The sequence below is a fragment of the Salvelinus alpinus genome, chromosome 11 (assembly GCF_045679555.1).
Source record: "Salvelinus alpinus chromosome 11, SLU_Salpinus.1, whole genome shotgun sequence".
Taxonomy (NCBI): domain Eukaryota; kingdom Metazoa; phylum Chordata; class Actinopteri; order Salmoniformes; family Salmonidae; genus Salvelinus; species Salvelinus alpinus.
In genome coordinates, this window is record NC_092096.1 from 63,003,602 (window position 1) to 63,022,471 (window position 18,870).

General features: G+C 40.7%; 1 protein-coding gene across 1 annotated transcript; it reads left to right on the top strand.

The window, feature by feature from the left end:
* The first annotated feature begins 392 nt into the window (after window positions 1–392).
* LOC139534635 (CAAX prenyl protease 2-like) lies at window positions 393–12,881 on the top strand. The gene is made up of 8 exons (XM_071333927.1): window positions 393–694; window positions 7,706–7,808; window positions 8,359–8,442; window positions 8,527–8,605; window positions 8,700–8,867; window positions 10,997–11,068; window positions 11,221–11,283; window positions 12,194–12,881. Exons 1-8 carry the CDS (start codon window positions 525–527, stop codon window positions 12,421–12,423), a joined length of 969 nt encoding a protein of 322 aa, XP_071190028.1. The 5' UTR covers window positions 393–524; the 3' UTR covers window positions 12,424–12,881.
* Window positions 12,882–18,870: the final 5,989 nt, after the last annotated feature.

Genomic DNA, 18,870 nt, shown 5'->3' on the forward strand with positions numbered 1-18,870 from the left:
GCTGTAAATTTGAAGAATGAGCAAGCTGTTGACTTGCTGAGAAACATATGCTACCTTTCCCCAAGGCAAAAAAGGTAATTTCCTGCTACTTATGGGTAAATATGTAAATTATATTAATAATAATGTATACTTAAAAAAAAAAGTAGGCCTAGAATAAAATTAAGAACATTTGCATGTAGAGTTATGATTTTCGTTAGCTTAATAAAACGTGAAAAAAATGAATAAAATGCTCTAATACAAACATTCCTTAATGTTTTTTTGTTAATTGACTGTCATTACGCTCCTATTATACAGTCCTAATAATCCACTGACATTCGAATGTGTCACGGGAAGGCGTGCGTCTGACGCCACATGATGACGTTAAATTACAGCGCCCAGGATATGTTATGTGAGCGAGCAAGAACTGACATTTTTCTCAGCTCGTGTTTATGAATATTTTTTCACGAATTAAGGTGGTCAAAGAATTATCACACCACGGCACAATATCTTTGTTCAAACACAACCATTGACTCTGTACCCTCGCCATGGTAGAGGATGACGATTTAACGCCAAATCTTATGTCAAACCAAATGTGGAGCAGCAATGGCGAGTTTGTCCCTCCTGACGGAATATGCTGGGTGTCTGTTCTGTCATGTTTGCTGCTTGCCTGCTCCTACGTTGGGAGCTTATACGTGTGGAGAAGTGATTTGCCAAGGTAAGCCTCGTATTTCTTTGCTTTCTTGATTCGTAGAAGATTCAAAAGACATACGGAAGTGGTAGTTGGCCAGCTTGTCGGCAGATAACAACCTAGTATGGCTTTCGTGCAGGGTAATTCCATGGTAACGGAATTACGCCGAATCTCCGTTGTTTCACTTAAATGTATGTCAAACCAAAAACATCGATTTCAAAGTTGAAAAAGCCATACTACGCTGAACAATTTACATAGTAATTTCAACAAAAAAGCCCAAAGGCCAGCAGATGGCGTTATTGAGTCGTTTACATATAATTAGTGGATTTTCTAAAGCATACTGGAAATTAAACTATTTTCTTTTAAATAATTCGTCATTTAGTTACAGTCTAAAGCACTTATCAGAGAGACCTGCCTCGATTCTGCTCTTTCTTCTGCTAACAAATGGGAAATGATTAAATTCAGAATTGCCATCACTACTGGTAAAATGCCTTCACTACTCGTAAAATGCTAGCTCAGAAAAGATTATCCAAGCAGATGGATATTATTGTTGATATTAACAGGCTGAGCAATAAACTTGATTTAAATGAAAATGAAAAAGCAGAGCTTGCTAAATGCCAATGTGATCTTGATGACATATATAACAATAAGGCACAGAGTGCGGGGTGGCAGGTAACCTAGTGGTTAGAGCGTTGGGCCAGTAACCGAAAGGTTGCTAGATCGAATCCCCGAGATGACAAGGTAAAGATATGTTGTTCTGCCCCTGAACAAGGCAGTTAACCCACTGTTCCTAGGCCATCATTGTAAATAAGAATTTGTTCTTAACTGACTTGCCTAGTTAAATAAAGTTTAAAAAAAGGGTGCCTTGATTTGTTCAAAGGCCAAATGGATTGAAAAAGGTGAACCCCCCCAATTTATTTCTTTAATTTGGAGAAGAGTAGGCAGACTAGGAATAGTATTACATCCATTTATGTAAATGACACTATATCTGATTATCTTGAAGTGATTAATAAGAAAATACTCTTTCTACAGTTCACTACATCAATCTCATCTTTCAGAAGGCGACTTGGATTCATTTTTTGATTCAGTTAATAACTCTGGCCTATAGAAGAAAGGTTTAAGAAACTTGTGATTCTGATATAGATATTACGGAGTTGGACCAAGCCATTAAACACATGCCTATAGGTAAATCTCTTGGCCCGGATGGTCTGACTCCTGAATTCTATTGACATTTTTGGCCTGATATTAGAGAGCTATTTTTTTCTGTCTACAAAGAGGGTATTGCTAATGCTATCTTACCTCCTTTGAGACAGGGACTAATAGTTCTTATACCCAAACCAAAGAAGGACTCTGTTAACCTGGACAATTGGAGACCAATCACGTTGTTGGCAACTGACTATAAGTTACCCATGTCTATGTCAATAGGCTGAAAAAAGGCCTTAATTATATAATCAGTGAAACTCAATCAGCCTTCATTAAAGGAAGGAGTATCCATAACCATATACGATTGGTTTTAGATATTTTAGATTACTGCGAGTTCATAGAAGATGATGGCTTTATTTTGTTTTTAGATTTTTTTAAAGGCTTTTGTGACACTTTAGAACACAACTTTTTATTTAGAACTCTCTCTACTATTGGGTTTGGGGAGAATTTCTGTAAAGTGATGATGTATAATGATATTAGCATTTCGGTGGCTATGAGTAATGGCACATCCAATCGTTTCTCTATTGCTAGAGGATTTAGACAGGGTTGACCAATCTCCCCTCTTTTATTTATTTTAGCCACATATTTACTAGCTGTATTGCTTAACAAATCTGAGATTTTAAAAGGGATCTGTATTTTTGGCAAAGATATAAATATCAGTCAATTTGCAGATGATACTGCCCTTTTCCAAAAGGATAGAGCGGCTATTCCCTTGGCTATTGACAGCATCAAGAAATGTTCTATGGCCTCTGGGTTGACTCTCAACCTTAACAAATGTGATCTCATGCCAATTCATTGCTGTGACTCCATCGACATTGCCTGCATAGCTTTAAAAGGAAGTTAAATATTTAGGAATTGTTATCACTAAAAACGTTTCAGATAGAGAATCTTTAAACATCGATAATAGGATTAATTCCATGAGAGTTTAATTAAGTCAGTGGCAGCAACGTGATATGTCAATTTTGGGTCCTATTCTTTTGTCCAAGACAGATGGTTTATCTAGAATCATTTACCCAAGTCAGTCCCTTTTTCTTCTAGTAAAATAAAAAAATGTAAATTCTGTTATATTTAGATTTGTTTGGAGGAATAAAACACATTATATTCGGAAATCACTATTAGTGAAAGACTATGATCGGGGATGTTTACTGGCTATTGATTTTGAGTCGTTAGTGGGTGCTTTTAGAATGAAATGGTTGAAATGATGTCTGTCTAATCCTACCTATACGTGGTATCATATCCTTAACAGTCTGTTTAATAAACTTGGTGGACTTGAAATCCTAATGAAATGTGATTGTGACCCTCCAAAATTACCTGTGAAATTGTCTGTTTCACCAGCAAATGTTAGTTTTCTGGAAAATGATATTCAAGCACAATTTTACCCCCCACAAAACATTGATTTGAAATAATATAGTTATTAAAATTAATAGGAAATCCATTTTCAAAGTCCTTTGGTTTGACAAGGGTATTCATTTGTATCTGATTTGGAAGACAAGTTTTTGTTGTTTGATGAGTTCATTGGTAAATTTCAGGTTAATATTACTCAGAGAGAATATATGAAGTTTTGCAAAGCAATTCCACTTCCTTGGACTTATTAAGAACATTTTGTTATATTATGAGGTTGTTCTCTCTTTTCCAAGTTTACAAATTAATGACTTGAATCTTTTGGATAAAAAAATGCAACAATAAGTTGATACAATTGGCAGTTAATGAAGTCAATTTTGGTGATTATAATTCAATATATTGCTATGGATGTGACAAACCCATGCTATGGTCAAAAGCGACTACCTTTTACCTTACTTGTCCAGTTATCCCAAAAGTTAAAGAAACTCATTTTATGTTTTCTTCCATCTACCCTGTTAATGATTTCTTGCACAAAAGATTCAATTTTGACCAAATGCCTTTTGTTCCTCTGATCCAGAATCTATATAGCATTTATTTTTTTCATGCCGCCATTCTAGTAAACTATGGATTGAAATTAGGGATGCATGATATATCAGTGAACATATAAAAAAAGGCAAACTCTGCTTCATCATTCATTGAATCAGATGGCTCATTCATCACAAAACCCATATGTTTTGTTCTCATGTTCTGAGCAAAGAACTTAAACGTTAGCTTTTTTACATGGCACATATTGCACTTTTACTTCTCCAACATTGTGTTTTTGCATTATTTAAACCAAATTGAACATGTTTCATTATTTATTTGAGACTAAATAGATTTTATTTATGTATTATATTAAGTTAAAATAAAAGTGTTCATTCAGTATTGTTGTAATTGTCATTATTACAAATATATATATATATATCAAAATCGGCAGATTAATCGGTATCTGCTTTTTTTGGTCCTCCAATTATCGGTATCAGCGTTGAAAAATCATAATCGGTCGACCTCTAATATTGACTGACCTTCATGTCTTAAAGTAATGATGGACTGTCGTTTCTCTTTGCTTATTTGAGCTGTTCTTGCCATAATATGGACTTGGTCTTTTACCAAATAGGGCTATCTTCTGTATACCACCCCTACCTTGTCACAACACAACTGATTGGCTCAAATGCATTAAGAAGGAAATAAATTCCACAAATTAACTTTGAACAAGGCACACCTGTTAATTGAAATACATTCCAGGTGACTACCTCATGAAGCTGTCTGAGAGAATGCCAAGCGGTCCTTGTACCTAGCATCGAGCATGGTGGTGACACAGTAAAGAGGCTCAGAGAGAATGCCACCGAATCGCTTGTTCAGTACTCTTGTAGAGTACTTTTGCAAGTTTTAACTCCACGGTATGTGTGGGCAGTTTTGTTGAGCAGGCGTTTCAATGCCATGACAGAGGGTATCACGTCTGCTGCAAACGCAGTTGATTAGCTTATTTCTCGAGTCAGTTGTTCGAATGGAGCTAGGAGTGTTCATGTTTCCAAGTATCAAACGTTCTCAAATGCCATTGAAATGGCTGCAGCGGTATGAGAACCAGCACATTCTTGAGCATGCGGCTTTCCTCAGTAGGAAATCCTCGTCGACCCACTGTGCTGTCAGACTCTGCATGCTCATGGGGTTGACATCGCTGGTCCACATGTCAGTCGTGAAGCTAATAGCTGTGACGCCCATAGCAAGTAGCTCATGGATGTGTGTTTCAGCAATATTGTGTATCTCCAGTAGAGCAATCTGAAAAATAGCGCCTACTTGGTAGTGTGTACTGGGGCTCGAGGTGTTCGACCAGTCGGCAAATACCAACATCATCCACGACAGAGAACGGTTGATTGTCAAGGTAAATTAATTCCATTATCTTGCCGTTAATGGATTTTGCCTTTTGAGTTGTCTCGCTGAAATTTTCTTACGCTTTCAAATGACTGTTGGAAGTGTGCGCTTAGTATTTTTCTACTTTTGTTCTGTGTAGCGCTGTACTTTTCATGCCGTCATTACGCCATCTACCTACCTTATATAGGTATGCACGTCAGCTTTGACATCGATTTTTCACATCGCCGTTAAACTAGACATTGTGCCGATGTTAGCATTTTTAGCTAATATCGTCCGATTCCGATATGCTTACCGATATATCGAGCTTCCCTAGTGCCTAGTGTTCCATTATTAAAGATTAGCAAGGCAGGCCCTGTTGTGTGGTCAGGTGCCACAAAGAAGGACTTGGGAAAATTACAACTGGCCCAGGACAGCATGGCTGGCTCTTAAATGTACATGTACAGCTAACATTAATCATATGCATGTCAATCCATCATGGTTCAATGTAGAGGAGAGATTCACTAGCACACAGTGTGAATACCCATGCATACGCCACAACACATGCCACCAGAGGTCTCTTCACAGTCACCAAGTCCAGAACAGACGCGCACAGTACCTCATAGAACCATGACTACATGATGCAAGCAGTAGAATCAGATTTTTTTTTTAACAGATAAAAATACACCTTATGGAACAGCGAGGACTGTGAGAAATCACACACACAGGTACATACGAACACACTATACACACATGTACACTTGGATAGTGTGTAGTAGAACACTAGTGGGCACACACTTATTGTATTGTGAAATCTGTTGTAAAATGTATTTTAATGTTTAAAAGTTGTAATATAATGTGTATTACTGCCTTCATTTTTGCTGAACCCAAGAAAGAGTAGCTGCTGCCTTGGCAGGAACTACTGGGGATCCATAATAAATACAAATGGTGAGAAGGCAGAATAAAGCGGGGAAAATATGCATACTTTCTTTATGAAACAACATTTTCCACCACCATGCTAGAATAGCTAATGCTAGTCCCAGATGTTGCGTATCGCGTTCAGCCAATCAGGTTGCAGCCACTATTTATTTTGAAACTATCAGACTAGGGGTGGAAGCTTACTCATTATGTAAACCGTTTAAGAACCAAACAGAGCAAACGAAACTGGGAGGGACCTTCCTGAATTTGTACAATAGAAACTGCTATGTTCATTTTCTGTTTAGAGTGAACAGTGGTGTATCTGTACTTTACTATTTATATATATATTTTTAACTTTTACTCCACTACATTCCTAAAGAAAATATGTAATTTTTACTCCCATACATTTTCCCTGAGACCCAAAAGTACTAGTTACATTTAGAATGGTCAAGCAGGACAGCAATATGGTCCAATTCACCCACCTATCAATATAGAGCGTTGTCATTCCTACTGCCTCTGATCTGGTGGTCTCACTAAACACAAATAATGCGTTTGTAAATTAAGTCTGAGTGTTGGAGTTTGCCCGTCTTTCCGTAAAATAAATTTTAAAAACAAGAAGATTGTTCTATCTGGTTTGCTGAATAAAAGGAATTTGATGTATAGCATTTACTTATACTTGATACTTTTACCAAAGTATGACAATTTTGTACTTTTTCTATCACTGTACTTAAGTACATTTAAAACCAGATACTTTTACTCAAGTAAACTTTCACTTTTACTTGAGTCATTTTCTATTAAAGATTAATTGAAAGGCTAAAACAAACCATGACATCTTCTAATATTTAAACCCGGTCTACACCTGTTGTATTCAGCACATTTGACAAATAAAATGTGGTTTGATATGTATTTAAAGGTGCAATATGCAGAAATCTCTCCGCCATTTCCTGGTTGCTAAATTCAAGTAGTTCAACCTAAATGTCAGTTTGTGTCAAAACAAGCAAGTATAGTGTAGAGAATCATTTGTACCTTCTAAACCACTGTGAACTATATTTTCCTTAACCCAAAAAATAGTATTTCCAGCTGTTTGAAGCTGGTTTACAAAACCGAAAGTAGAAGATGCCAAAACTAAACTTAAGAACGGGAAGCATAGAAATAGAACACATAGAACAGATCTATCACTTTTTTGACTGGTTTTCAATGAGAATAACAGTGTTGCATACATTCCCTTTGGACAGTAACATGAAATGACTCAATATCTCCATCTGCCGGCTTTTGTTCTAGTGCAGATGCAAAGTTTGGTAACAGAGTTACTGTAACATCTCCCAAATGTCTATTCTCTTACCAAATGTATCTGTTTTTATCAAATATTCAGTGTAAATTGTTAAAATGAGTTGTGCATAGAGTTATATGGTTTGTTAAACTTTGAAATCAATGGATTTTGTTTGGTATACATTTTAAAGTGAACATTTTGAGTCTCAGTGTAATTCTGTTACCATGGAATTTCCCTGCAGCAGTCTGCTAGCCTTTCATTATTTGCTGATAAATTAGCAAGCAAACTTAACCAGAGGGCTTATTTGTTTAGTTTCCTGCTTAACTGCAGTGTTCTTGCTCCTTGAGGTGCTGGTTTGTTTACAAAATGTAATGTTGACATGTGCATCTCCTGTGTGTGCATCACGTGCCTGCCCCCAGGGACCACCCGGCCGTTATCAAGAGGCGCTTCACCAGTGTCCTGATCGTGTCTGCCTTGTCGCCTGTCTTCGTGTGGACATGGAAGGTATACACTGGTGTGATGGTGAGTCTCTACGCCGCGCTGTCTCAGCTATAGGCCGACTGCTATAGGCCGACTGCTAATAGGCCGACTGCTAATAGGCCGACTGCTAATAGGCCGACTGCTAATAGGCCGACTGCTATAGGCCGACTGCTAATAGATGACAAGCTCATGATTGGAAATGACAGCTGAGTTTGTGTTGATGCTTTCAAGTGCCTTTGAATAGCAGTCTGCTGTAGTTTTATATGGGGAAACAATGGGTTATATTAGCTTAGTGCATCACATTAACCTAATGTATTAGAAAAGGTAGAGCAGCTTACTCCAATACAGTACAGCTACACCGTAGCCAGCTTTCCAAGAAACCTCTTGCCCCCCTGGCCTATAATGGACTTGATACATTGTATTCCATTATCTGGGCACAGATGCATGACACAACCAGTTCCTTTAAGGCTGGGGCACAGGATAACAACTGATTACAGCCTATTTCCTGGTCTGTTCATGGAGTGTTATGTTATGCTATACACATGAAAACATTTCCATGAATTCCATCACTACTTCTCTTGTTCCCCTATAGCCCGGCCCGTCGTTGCTGGCTCTGATGGGCATTCGCTTCGAGGGCCTCATCCCAGCCATCATACTGCCTCTACTGCTCACAATGGTAACAGACACACCACACTGTTGTAGATATACTTTTGGTATTGTCTGACCTACAGTAGTTAACCTCTGACCTTTGCTCTGGTAGGTTCTGTTTCTTGGCCCTCTCATCCAACTGGCTATGGACTGCCCCTGGGGCTTCATGGATGGGATACGAGTGGCCATTGGTGAGAGACTGTCTAGAGATGATTATTCACACAATATGGTTATTACTGCGTTATCCTGGAGACCATCTCTCTCCCCCTCCCCCCACTCCAACAGACCCATGGTTCTGGGCTCTGTGCCTCAGGGACATGCGCTGGCTGAGGAACCAGGTGGTGGCCCCTCTGACTGAGGAGCTGGTGTTCAGGGCTTGTATGCTGCCCATGCTGGTACCCTGCGCCAGCCCCTCCACTGCCATGTTGACCTGTCCCCTTTTCTTCGGAGTAGGTAAGTCCCATCAACACACAGCACCGCGGGATCGGCTAGATCTGGTTTGCATTTAGAAAAATCTGTTTGCCTCAACCCCAACGGCATTGAACAAATAATGTATTGGATTTAGCAGCATTTCATTCCATTAAATTATAGCAACCCCTTTAATGTATGTGTCATGTCAGTTAATGTCTGTGCGAGTCAATACGAACACCATCTGCCATTTTGACCGACATAAATATTGATGCAAAAGCTGTGCTGCACACCAGGGGTGCTACAGCTGCAGCCAACACACACAGTGCCTTCGGAAACTATTCAGACCCCTTAGCTTTTTCCAATTTTGTTATCTTACAGCCTTATTCTTAAATGGATTAAATAAATACAAATCTCAGCAATCTATACACAATACCCCATAATGACAAAGCTAAACAGGTTTTTAGAAATGTTTGCTAATTTATTACAAACAAAAAAGCGATACCTTATTTACATAAGTATTCAGACCTTTTGCTATGAGACTCGAAATTGATCTCAGGTGCATCCTGTTTCCATTGATCATCCTTGAGATGTTTCTACAACTTGATTGGAGTCCACCTGTGGTAAATTCAATTGATTGGACATGATTTGGAAAGGCACACACCTGTCTATAAACAAGATTCTCTGGTCTGATGAAACCAAGATTGAACTCTTTGGCCTGAATGTCAAGCATCACGTCTGGAGGAAACCTGGCACCATCCCTATAGTGAAGCATAGTGGTGGCAGCATCATACTGTGGAGATATTTTTCAGTGACAGGGACTGGGAGACTAGTCAGGATTGAGGCAAAGATGAAGGGAGTAAAGTACAGAGAGATCCTTGATGAAAACCTGCTTCATAGCACTCAGGACCTCAGACTGGGTCGAAGGTTTACTTTCCAACAGGACAACATGGGAGTGGCTTTGGGACAAGTCTATGAATGTCCTTGAGTGGCCCAGGCAGAGCCCGGACTTCAACCTGATCGAACATCTCTGGAGAGACCTAAAACTAGCTGTGCAGCAACACTCCCCATCCAACCTGACAGAGCTTGAGAGGATCTGCAGAGAAGAATGTGAGAAACAGTACAATACAGGTGTGCCAAGCTTGTAGCGTCATACCCAAGAAGAGGCTGTAATCACTGCCAAAGGTGCTTCAACAAAGTACTGCGTAAAGGGTCTGAATATTTATGTAAATGTTGTATTTAAATTTTTATTTTGTATAAATTAGCAAAAAAAATAAAACAGTTTTTACTTTGTCATTATGGGGTATTGTGTGGAGGGAAAAAGCAAATGTAATGAATTTTAGAATAAGGCTGTAACCTAACAAAATGTGGGAAAAGTCCAGGGGTGTGAACACTTTCCGAAGGCACTGTAGTTTTGTGTGTCTTTACTCTTGACTAATACTTTTCATGCAAATGGAACACCTGGCATATCAACGCAAAGCGAGAGAGAGAAGCACTCTGCTTTTCTCTACTAGTTTTTGGCCTTCGCTAAACTCATTTAGGTGCTTTGAGCATCTGGACATAAATCCAATCTATTATTATTATTATTAATGTTACAATTATGATTATTGATATTATGAATATTATTCATATTATTGTTGTTATTCATATGTTTATTAGTATTCATAGTATTATTCTTCATATTATTATTAGTATTCATATTAGAATTATTCATCAAATTATTATTCATTCATAGTATTATTATTCATATTCTTAATATTATTCATATTCATATTATTATTATTATTCATATAATTGTTTTGGTTCATATTATTCATATTACAGAAAGGCAGTAGGCTTAAACCTCTATTGACCTGATATGTTCTTAATAATATAGGAGAAAATGAGACGATTTTCAGTCAGACCAACTGTCCTCACACAACTGCCGCTGGAAAGCAATGTTTTTTTCTGGCACAAAAAAAATATTCAAACGGGTTTTAGCTAGATAATTTTTTTTGAAATAATGAACCCGTAGCTCTCACCAGTACTGCAAAAATGATGCATGTGAAAGTGGTAAACGTGGTAAACAAAATGTAAATGGAGAATACATTTGGATGATGACATCATTTAAAAAGAACTCTGTCCATGATGTCGTATTTTTTGGGCCGGAAACTCTAAAGATGTTGTCTTCACAGCTCACTTTCATCATGTGATCGAACTGCTGCGATTCAGACAGGGCAGTGTGTCTGGGATCTTTCTCGCTGCAGGTAAGGACCAACCGATTAGCTTCAGCTTTTCTACTTTGTCTCCCATGTGGTAGATGGCTCCTGTAGCCTAGCTATGTGTTCTTCGTTTCCACTGACGGTTAAATAGACTGTATATGATTATTAATGGTTTGTGTTAATGTTTTGTGTTGCAGTGTTCCAGTTCTCCTACACCGCTGTCTTTGGAGCTTACACTGCCTTCATATTCATCAGAACAGGTGGGTACTAGCTACACTGCCTTCATATTCATCAGAACAGGTGGGTACTAGCTACACTACATGACCTACATGAGGTCAGTCTTTGGAGCTTACACTGCCTTCATATTCATCAGAACAGATGGGTACTAGCTACACTGCCTTCATATTCATCAGAACAGGTGGGTACTAGCTACACTGCCTTCATATTCATCAGAACAGGTGGGTACTAGCTACACTGCCTTCATATTCATCAGAACAGGTGGGTACTAGCTACACTACATGAGCTTACACTGCCTTCATATTTATCAGAACAGGTGGGTACTAGCTACACTACATGACCTACATGAGGTCTGTCTGGGTCTGTGGGTACTAGCTAGGTCTGTCTGGGTGCTAGCTAGGTCTGTCTGGGTCTGTGGGTACTAGCTAGGTCTGTCTGGGTACTAGCTAGGTCTGTCTGGGTACTAGTTAGGTCTGTCTGGGTACTAGCTAGGTCTGTCTGGGTACTAGCTAGGTCTGTCTGGGTACTAGCTAGGTCTGTCTGGGTACTAGCTAGGTCTGTCTGGGTACTAGCTAGGTCTGTCTGGGTACTAGCTAGGTCTGTCTGGGTACTAGCTAGGTCTGTCTGGGTACTAGCTAGGTCTGTCTGGGTACTAGCTAGGTCTGTCTGGGTACTAGCTAGGTCTGTCTGGGCACTAGCTAGGTCTGTCTGGGCACTAGCTAGGTCTGTCTGGGCACTAGCTAGGTCTGTCTGGGCACTAGCTAGGTCTGTCTGGGTCTGTGGGCACTAGCTAGGTCTGTCTGGGTCTGTGGGCACTAGCTAGGTCTGTCTGGGCCTTTTTGTGGTCAGATTGGTAGTTGTGTGTGTGCAACCATTTTGTCACCTTGAATATTTCTATCTACCTAATATTGGTTAATATGTCTCTGTCCTCAGGTCACCTGGTGGGACCGGTGCTGTGCCACTCTTTCTGTAATCACATGGGCTTCCCTGCCCTGAGCACGGCCCTGGAGCACCACCACCGCTTCACCATCCTCTCCTGCTACCTGCTGGGGGTCCTCCTCTTCCTCCTCCTCCTCTTCCCCCTCACAGACCCCCTCTACTACGGCCTGCCCACCCCCGTCTGCACCCTGGCCTCTGTCCCCAGCTCCCTATGCATCTCCTGATCCCACGCCCACCCACCACACACACCCCTCTGTACTTGATGGACCGGTTTGCTGATTCTACCACCCATCAGCAGCCAAAAGGAGGAGCGGTCCAAGTGGTCCTAGCACTAGGGGTGTTTTAGCTCTTCAGTCATGCCCGCTTGGATGGGCTCTCTCTGGGGGGAGGTGGGAAGTGTTAAGGCTGTGTCAGGTATCAGTACTATTGGCTGTCTCTACTATGTATGCTGCTAGGGGCAACAGGGTAACTTAGACAGCCATTCCCTATGTTCAGGTTACATTGGCGCTCAGTCAGTCAGTTAGCCAGTCAGTCAATATGTGGTCTGTAGTGTAGACTCAACAAAGGAACCGTATCTGGCCAAGACGTGAGGCGCTGTAGTAGTAAGACATTTTGGTGGTCAATAACATCAGTGTTTTCATCTGTTCTAGATGCTGAATAAGAGTTATTTATTTACACATCTGCATGTTTCTATACTGTAGTGTTTTATTGGTGGGGGATAGGTGGGTTGTTACAGCTGGACTGGAGTTGTCCAGGATAGTTTATCCACGGTTCTCAGTCTTCCTCTCAGGCTTTTAAGACACCAGACGATTGGTGTTTGGCAAGATCACAAAGTGTACAGTCTTTACCCAGCCCTGAATCCAGTCATTCACTCTAGTTGTCGCTCATTCCAAGCATCCATTCCAAGTCATGCTGATAGAAGCCTATAATCACCAAGCTAACATTACCATTCTTAGGGCCAGGAGTTTTTCCCTGACTATGTGAACCTGATCAGGAAAAACTCTGGGCCCCTACCATTCGCTGCACAGTTTGACCTTTTACAAGGGTTATCCATGTTCGTGGCTCTTTGTTCTAGAACTGCTTTTTTATTTGAGCGATTTGAAGGGGGAAGTACCTTAAGGTGGGGTGGGATGACGGACACTTAACCCCCTTAAGGGTCTTGAACCCTTGTAAGACTCAGGTGTACTGTAGTCGTATGTAGGTTTGAATGCTATCTAACCACTACTTTGCATGCTGCTATATGTTGCAATATGGATGTCAGACAAGATGACAGGTCTATATTCTTCTACAGATGGACACACACACACACCAAGCTACAGTGCAATTGGAAAGTATTCAGACCCCTTGACTTTTCCCACGTTTTGTTACGTTACAGCCTTATTCTAAAATGTATTAAATCATTTTTTTTATTTTTTTTATCAATCTACATATAATACCTCATAATGACAGAAAATATATATATATTTTTTTAATTTTACACATTAATTACACATTAAAAAAAACGATACCTTATTTACATAAGTATTCAGACCTTTTGCTATGAGACTCGAAATTCATCTCAGGTGCATCCTGTTTCCATTGATCATCCTAGATGTTTCTACAACTTGATTGGAGTCCACCTGTGGTAAATTCAATTGATTGGACATGATTTGGAAAGGCACACACCTGTCTATATAAGGTCCCACAGTTGACAGTGCATGTCAGAGCAAAAACAAAGCCATGAGGTTGAAGGAATTGTCCGTAGAGCTCCGAGACAGGATTGTGTTGAGGCACAGATTCCTGTGGCATTGAAGGTCCTTAAGAATACATTGGCCTCCAATTTTGGAACCACCAAGACTCTTCCTAGAGCTGGGCAATTGGGGAGAAGGGCCTTGGTCAGGGCGGTGACCCAAGAACCTGATGGTCACTCTGACATAGTTCCTCTGTGGAGAAGGGAGAAACTTCCAGAGGACAACCATCTCTACAGCACTCTACCAATCAGGCCTTTATGGTAGAGTGGCCAGATGGAAGCCACTCCTCAGTAAAACGCACATGGGACCGCCCGCTTGGAGTTTGCCAAAGGGCTCATAAAGGACTCTCAGACCATGAGAAACAAGATTCTCTCGTCCAATGAAACCAAGATTGAACTCTTTGTCCTGAATGCCAAGCGTTACGCCCGGAGGAAACCTGGCACCATCCCTACGGTGAAGCATGGTGGTGGTGGCGGCAGCATGCTGTGGGGATGTTTTTCAGTGGCAGAGACTGGGAGACTAGTCAGGATTGAGGCAAAGATGAACAGAGCAAAGTACAGAGAGATCCTTGATGAAAACCTGCTCAGGACCTCAGACTGGCGCGAAGGTTTACCTTCCAACAGCACAATGACCCTAAACACAGAGCCAAGACAACGCAGGAGTGGCTTTGGGACAAGTCTCTGGCTCAGCCAGAGCCCAGACTAGAACCCGAACAAACATCTCTGGAGAGACCTGAAAATAGCTGTGCAGCGATGCTCCCCATCCAACCTGGCGGAGTCTGAGAGGATCTGCAGAGAAGAATGGGAGAAACTCCCCAAATACAGGTGTGCCAAGCTTGTAGCGTCATAGCCAAGACTCGAGACTGTAATCACTGCCAAAGTTACTTCAACAAAGTACTGAGTAAAGGGTCTGAATACTTTTTTTTATTTTTAAAACAATTTATTTGACAAGAAAAGTGTACTTGTTTTTGCTTTGTCATTATTGGTTATTGTGTGTAGATTGATTGGGGGGGGGGGGGGGACTATTTAATCCGTTTTAGAATAAGTCTGTAATGTAACAAAATGTGGGAAAAGTTGAGGGGTCTTACTACTTTCCCAAATGCACTGTATTACCCAAAAGAAGGTAATGTACAGACACAGACAGTGTTACATCGCAATGCTAACTCACTCACCGCAAATGATACTTTGCGTTCTTTGTGAAAATACATGTTATTTACTTGACCAGGCTGTGACCATTGTAGTCCATTGCACTATATAGACAGGGTGTAGTTTAGATTCAGGGTGGGTTGTTGATTTCTATAGGGAATTGTAATGGCACCTGGTGTAATACTATATAACAGTTCCACCTGACTAGAACAGAAGTGTGGTGTGGGTCATGAACCAGCAGATTGAATCACACTGAATGTATTGCAACGGGATGTCGAGGCAGATGAAGTCACTGGTCCGATTATAAACGGACTTCACTGTGTAAATTGGAACCGTATCTCTGGAGAGTCCCATGCAGGAGACGCTAACGTTCACTGACAAAGATAAATCTGTGAAGCTATCTACCACAGCAGTGAGGACTGTACTGTATAAGCTATGAATGAGTTACATTATGGTTCTTTAGCAATAACCTAGTCGATGGAAAATGACCAAAATCAGGGAATTATCTGAAATGGGTGTGTATGTGAATTGAAAAAGCTAAGAAAGACCATTCTTGTTGCTTAGAGGTGCTTGGAGATTTCAGAATAATGACCAGCCATTATTTTGAATTGATAGTTTGAATTGATGTTTGGGCCAACCTCAGATGAGCCATGTATCTCCTAGTTGAAGGTTCAATAGGCATCCTCTTGAATAAACCTGCCTGGTGCGTCCAGACCATCTGTAATGACCTGAAATGTACGTCAGAGGGCGCAAGAGTACCATGTCTGGGCGTACTGCCTTCGTAATGTGAAGCACAGGAACCTGGGACTTTCACACAGGCTGTTCATTGGGTTTCTCTTGACGGGTAGTCATCCATCACTTGAAAAAACTATGTTTTTATTCCGTTTTTTCCCTCCCACAAGCCTTGATCCAATAGACAGGACGGATATAGGCTTAGAGAAGAGAAAGTGGGTTTGAACCTAACAACTTAGTGATACAGATCGGCTAGCTACCTTCGCTCTGTTGAGTAATCTCTCAGCTCAATTAAACAAAGACTGTAGGATCTAGCCTCCCTTTTTGGAGTCAAACTCTAAACGTCTCCCTCTCACAAAATGCATGTGAATGTTTTGAGGCACTGGCCTAAGATGTCATTTTGGGAGTCCAAACAATAACTTCAGTAGAGTCAGAGATGACCGTTGATTCCCCCTACAGAGATGACCGTTGATTCCCCCTACAGAGATGACCGTTGATTCCCCCTACAGAGATGACCGTTGATTCCCCCTACAGAGATGACCGTTGATTCCCCCTACAGAGATGACCGTTGATTCCCCCTACAGAGATGACCGTTGATTCCCCCTACAGAGATGACCGTTGATTCCCCCTAGAGAGATGACCGTTGATTCCCCCTAGAGAGATGACCGTTGATTCCCCCTAGAGAGATGACCGTTGATTCCCCCTAGAGAGATGACCGTTGATTCCCCCTAGAGAGATGACCGTTGATTCCCCCTAGAGAGATGACCGTTGATTCCCCCTAGGGAGATGACCGTTGATTCCCCCTAGGGAGATGACCGTTGATTCCCCCTAGAGAGATGACCGTTGATTCCCCCTAGAGAGATGACCGTTGATTCCCCCTAGAGAGATGACCGTTGATTCCCCCTAGAGAGATGACCGTTGATTTCCCCCTAGAGAGACAAACAATCTGGTTCAGATAGCGGCTAGATTGACTTTGTTGTCGAAATCTACACATACAAATTTATACTGTGTCAAATTCTTATTAGGTAGGCTCAGGAGACCGTACATCTACAGATTAATATTGTCAGGAGATGGCACATCTACAGCCTAGAGAGAGCTGTTTCATCAATTCATCTAGCATCTCATTCTCCCACATCATTAACGTTGTCCCCTTTTGGAAACATATATTTTGTCACTGGCTCGAATTGTCTGAATCCTGCCTTGTCACAGGTTAGGCTGCTTCTCACCAGAATCTTCTTATTTTTTTATTTTCCTGATATTGACTTGAATTGAAATCCGGTAGAAATACGTAGGCTACATTTGCAAGGCACTTGGGAGAAACGCTGACTCCCCTTTCCTGCTTGACAACACTTTCACTTTGTCTTTTTACATTTTTTCTCTCTAAAATGTCCGAGCCAAACGATCCCGTCTACAGTACTCTCAAAGTAGTGACTTCCTGTACATGCATAAAGCGGACGCACAGCGGTAGAGACAGGAATATATATTTTTGCAAGTTAATATGAAGCTCTCTTTTTACTAAAATGACACAACAGAAGAATGACGTAGTATTTAAAAGATTGGATTTTTCAGAGTAGTTGAATACGCGCTTTGACTCTGAGCTGGTTGTGAAGACAAAAAGACGATGCACATGTTTATATTGAATACTATATTTTGTAATCAAATCTATTTTAGTGACATGGCCTTGAATCTACTGATATGTGTATTTGGGTTTCCGGCCACAGTGTACAATGCCATTTTTTTGGAGACTTTGAACAGACAGTGTTTTATGACGACAATCTTTTATGAGATCTTATAGAAATCAAACACTGCAAAAAGCTCAAGAATTTGGAAATAAACAAGCTAATTTTATAAAATGTCTCTGATGTTGTTTTTGAATGTCTTTGTGTCCAATGTTTTGCTTTTCACTTAAATCATTTGACTTCAATGGTTGAATTCCTGACTCCGTCCCCAGTTATTGAGCGCTCAACGTACTGGCTAACGATTTGTATTGAGTCTGTGTGTCTAACTGATGTCGAGTTTCCAAACCTCTATGGTTTGGAACAACATTTCAATGTCTGAAGCACACAGAGAGTTATGTAGTGATGAATGTGAGCCAACCACATCAAGTAAGACCCATAGTCCATGTGGTATTCATCATCACATTCTTATGTTACTGATACAATTTGTCTTGATTTTCTATGAACTGCAAGGTAGGCATTTCTGCATCACTTGCTGTTTGGGGTTTTAGGCTGAGTTTCTGTATAAGCACTTTGTGACATCTGCTGATGTAAAAGGGTCTTTATAAATCCATTTGATCGATAGATCTTTTATCAGTACACACATGGTGGAGTTGTGTAACTAGAATCCATTTATTCCTGGTACACACGTGTTACCACATTACACACAGAATAATCATCCTTGCCATTGTCAACACAAGAAAAGGCCCAGCAAATGATTTACCATTCGTTAAAGGCCAGGCTCCATTCAGTGGTGCTGCAGACACTTTTTTTTTTACACAATGGAAAGTTGTCTCTTTGTGCTGGGTGTCCCATCATATTTGAAAAGACGAGTAGACACACAGATGGCTTGAACTTCTCTGCGTGGAGATGAGCCATGGCAGAAAGGCGATGTGAGGACACTGTTGGATAAAACGAATGTGTGTTTGTATGTGACACTGATTCATCAGTGGCACAGTCGCACTAGTATGAATTGTGTGTGTGTGTGTGGGGGGGGTCCGGATCTGTCAATTACTGACTCCATTCCTATTATATTTTCGGATAGTTTTCTACTTCCTCTTCCTGCATCGTCCCCTGTGGCATCTTTCACGTCTTACCCCACCCACCCTTTGTCTCTCGGTGTTTTCATACACTTTGTAGAACTCTGTGTTTTTCTAAAGCTGCCCTTGTTCAAGGGCTGTGAATCAGGCTTCGTGAAAACATCTCAAAGGAGAGCGAGAACATTATTCACTCCGTAAACAAAAATCATTTTTTAATCTGAATGGTCGGCGTGGGCGCAAGCAAACAGCTTCTCCAATTCGATCATCAGTGCATCTTCCAACCTTGATGTATATGTTCATATCTAAATG

What these genes read in the sequence shown, in the direction of transcription:
- LOC139534635 (XM_071333927.1), top strand. Translation starts at nt 525, where the DNA reads ATGGTAGAGGATGACGATTTAACGCCAAATCTTATGTCAAACCAAATG. An exon ending in TCCCCTTTTCTTCGGAGTAG is followed by an intron (nt 8,868 to 10,996) that starts GTAAGTCCCATC and finishes TTGTCTTCACAG; the next exon opens with CTCACTTTCATCATGTGATC. An exon ending in CTTCATATTCATCAGAACAG is followed by an intron (nt 11,284 to 12,193) that starts GTGGGTACTAGC and finishes CTCTGTCCTCAG; the next exon opens with GTCACCTGGTGGGACCGGTG.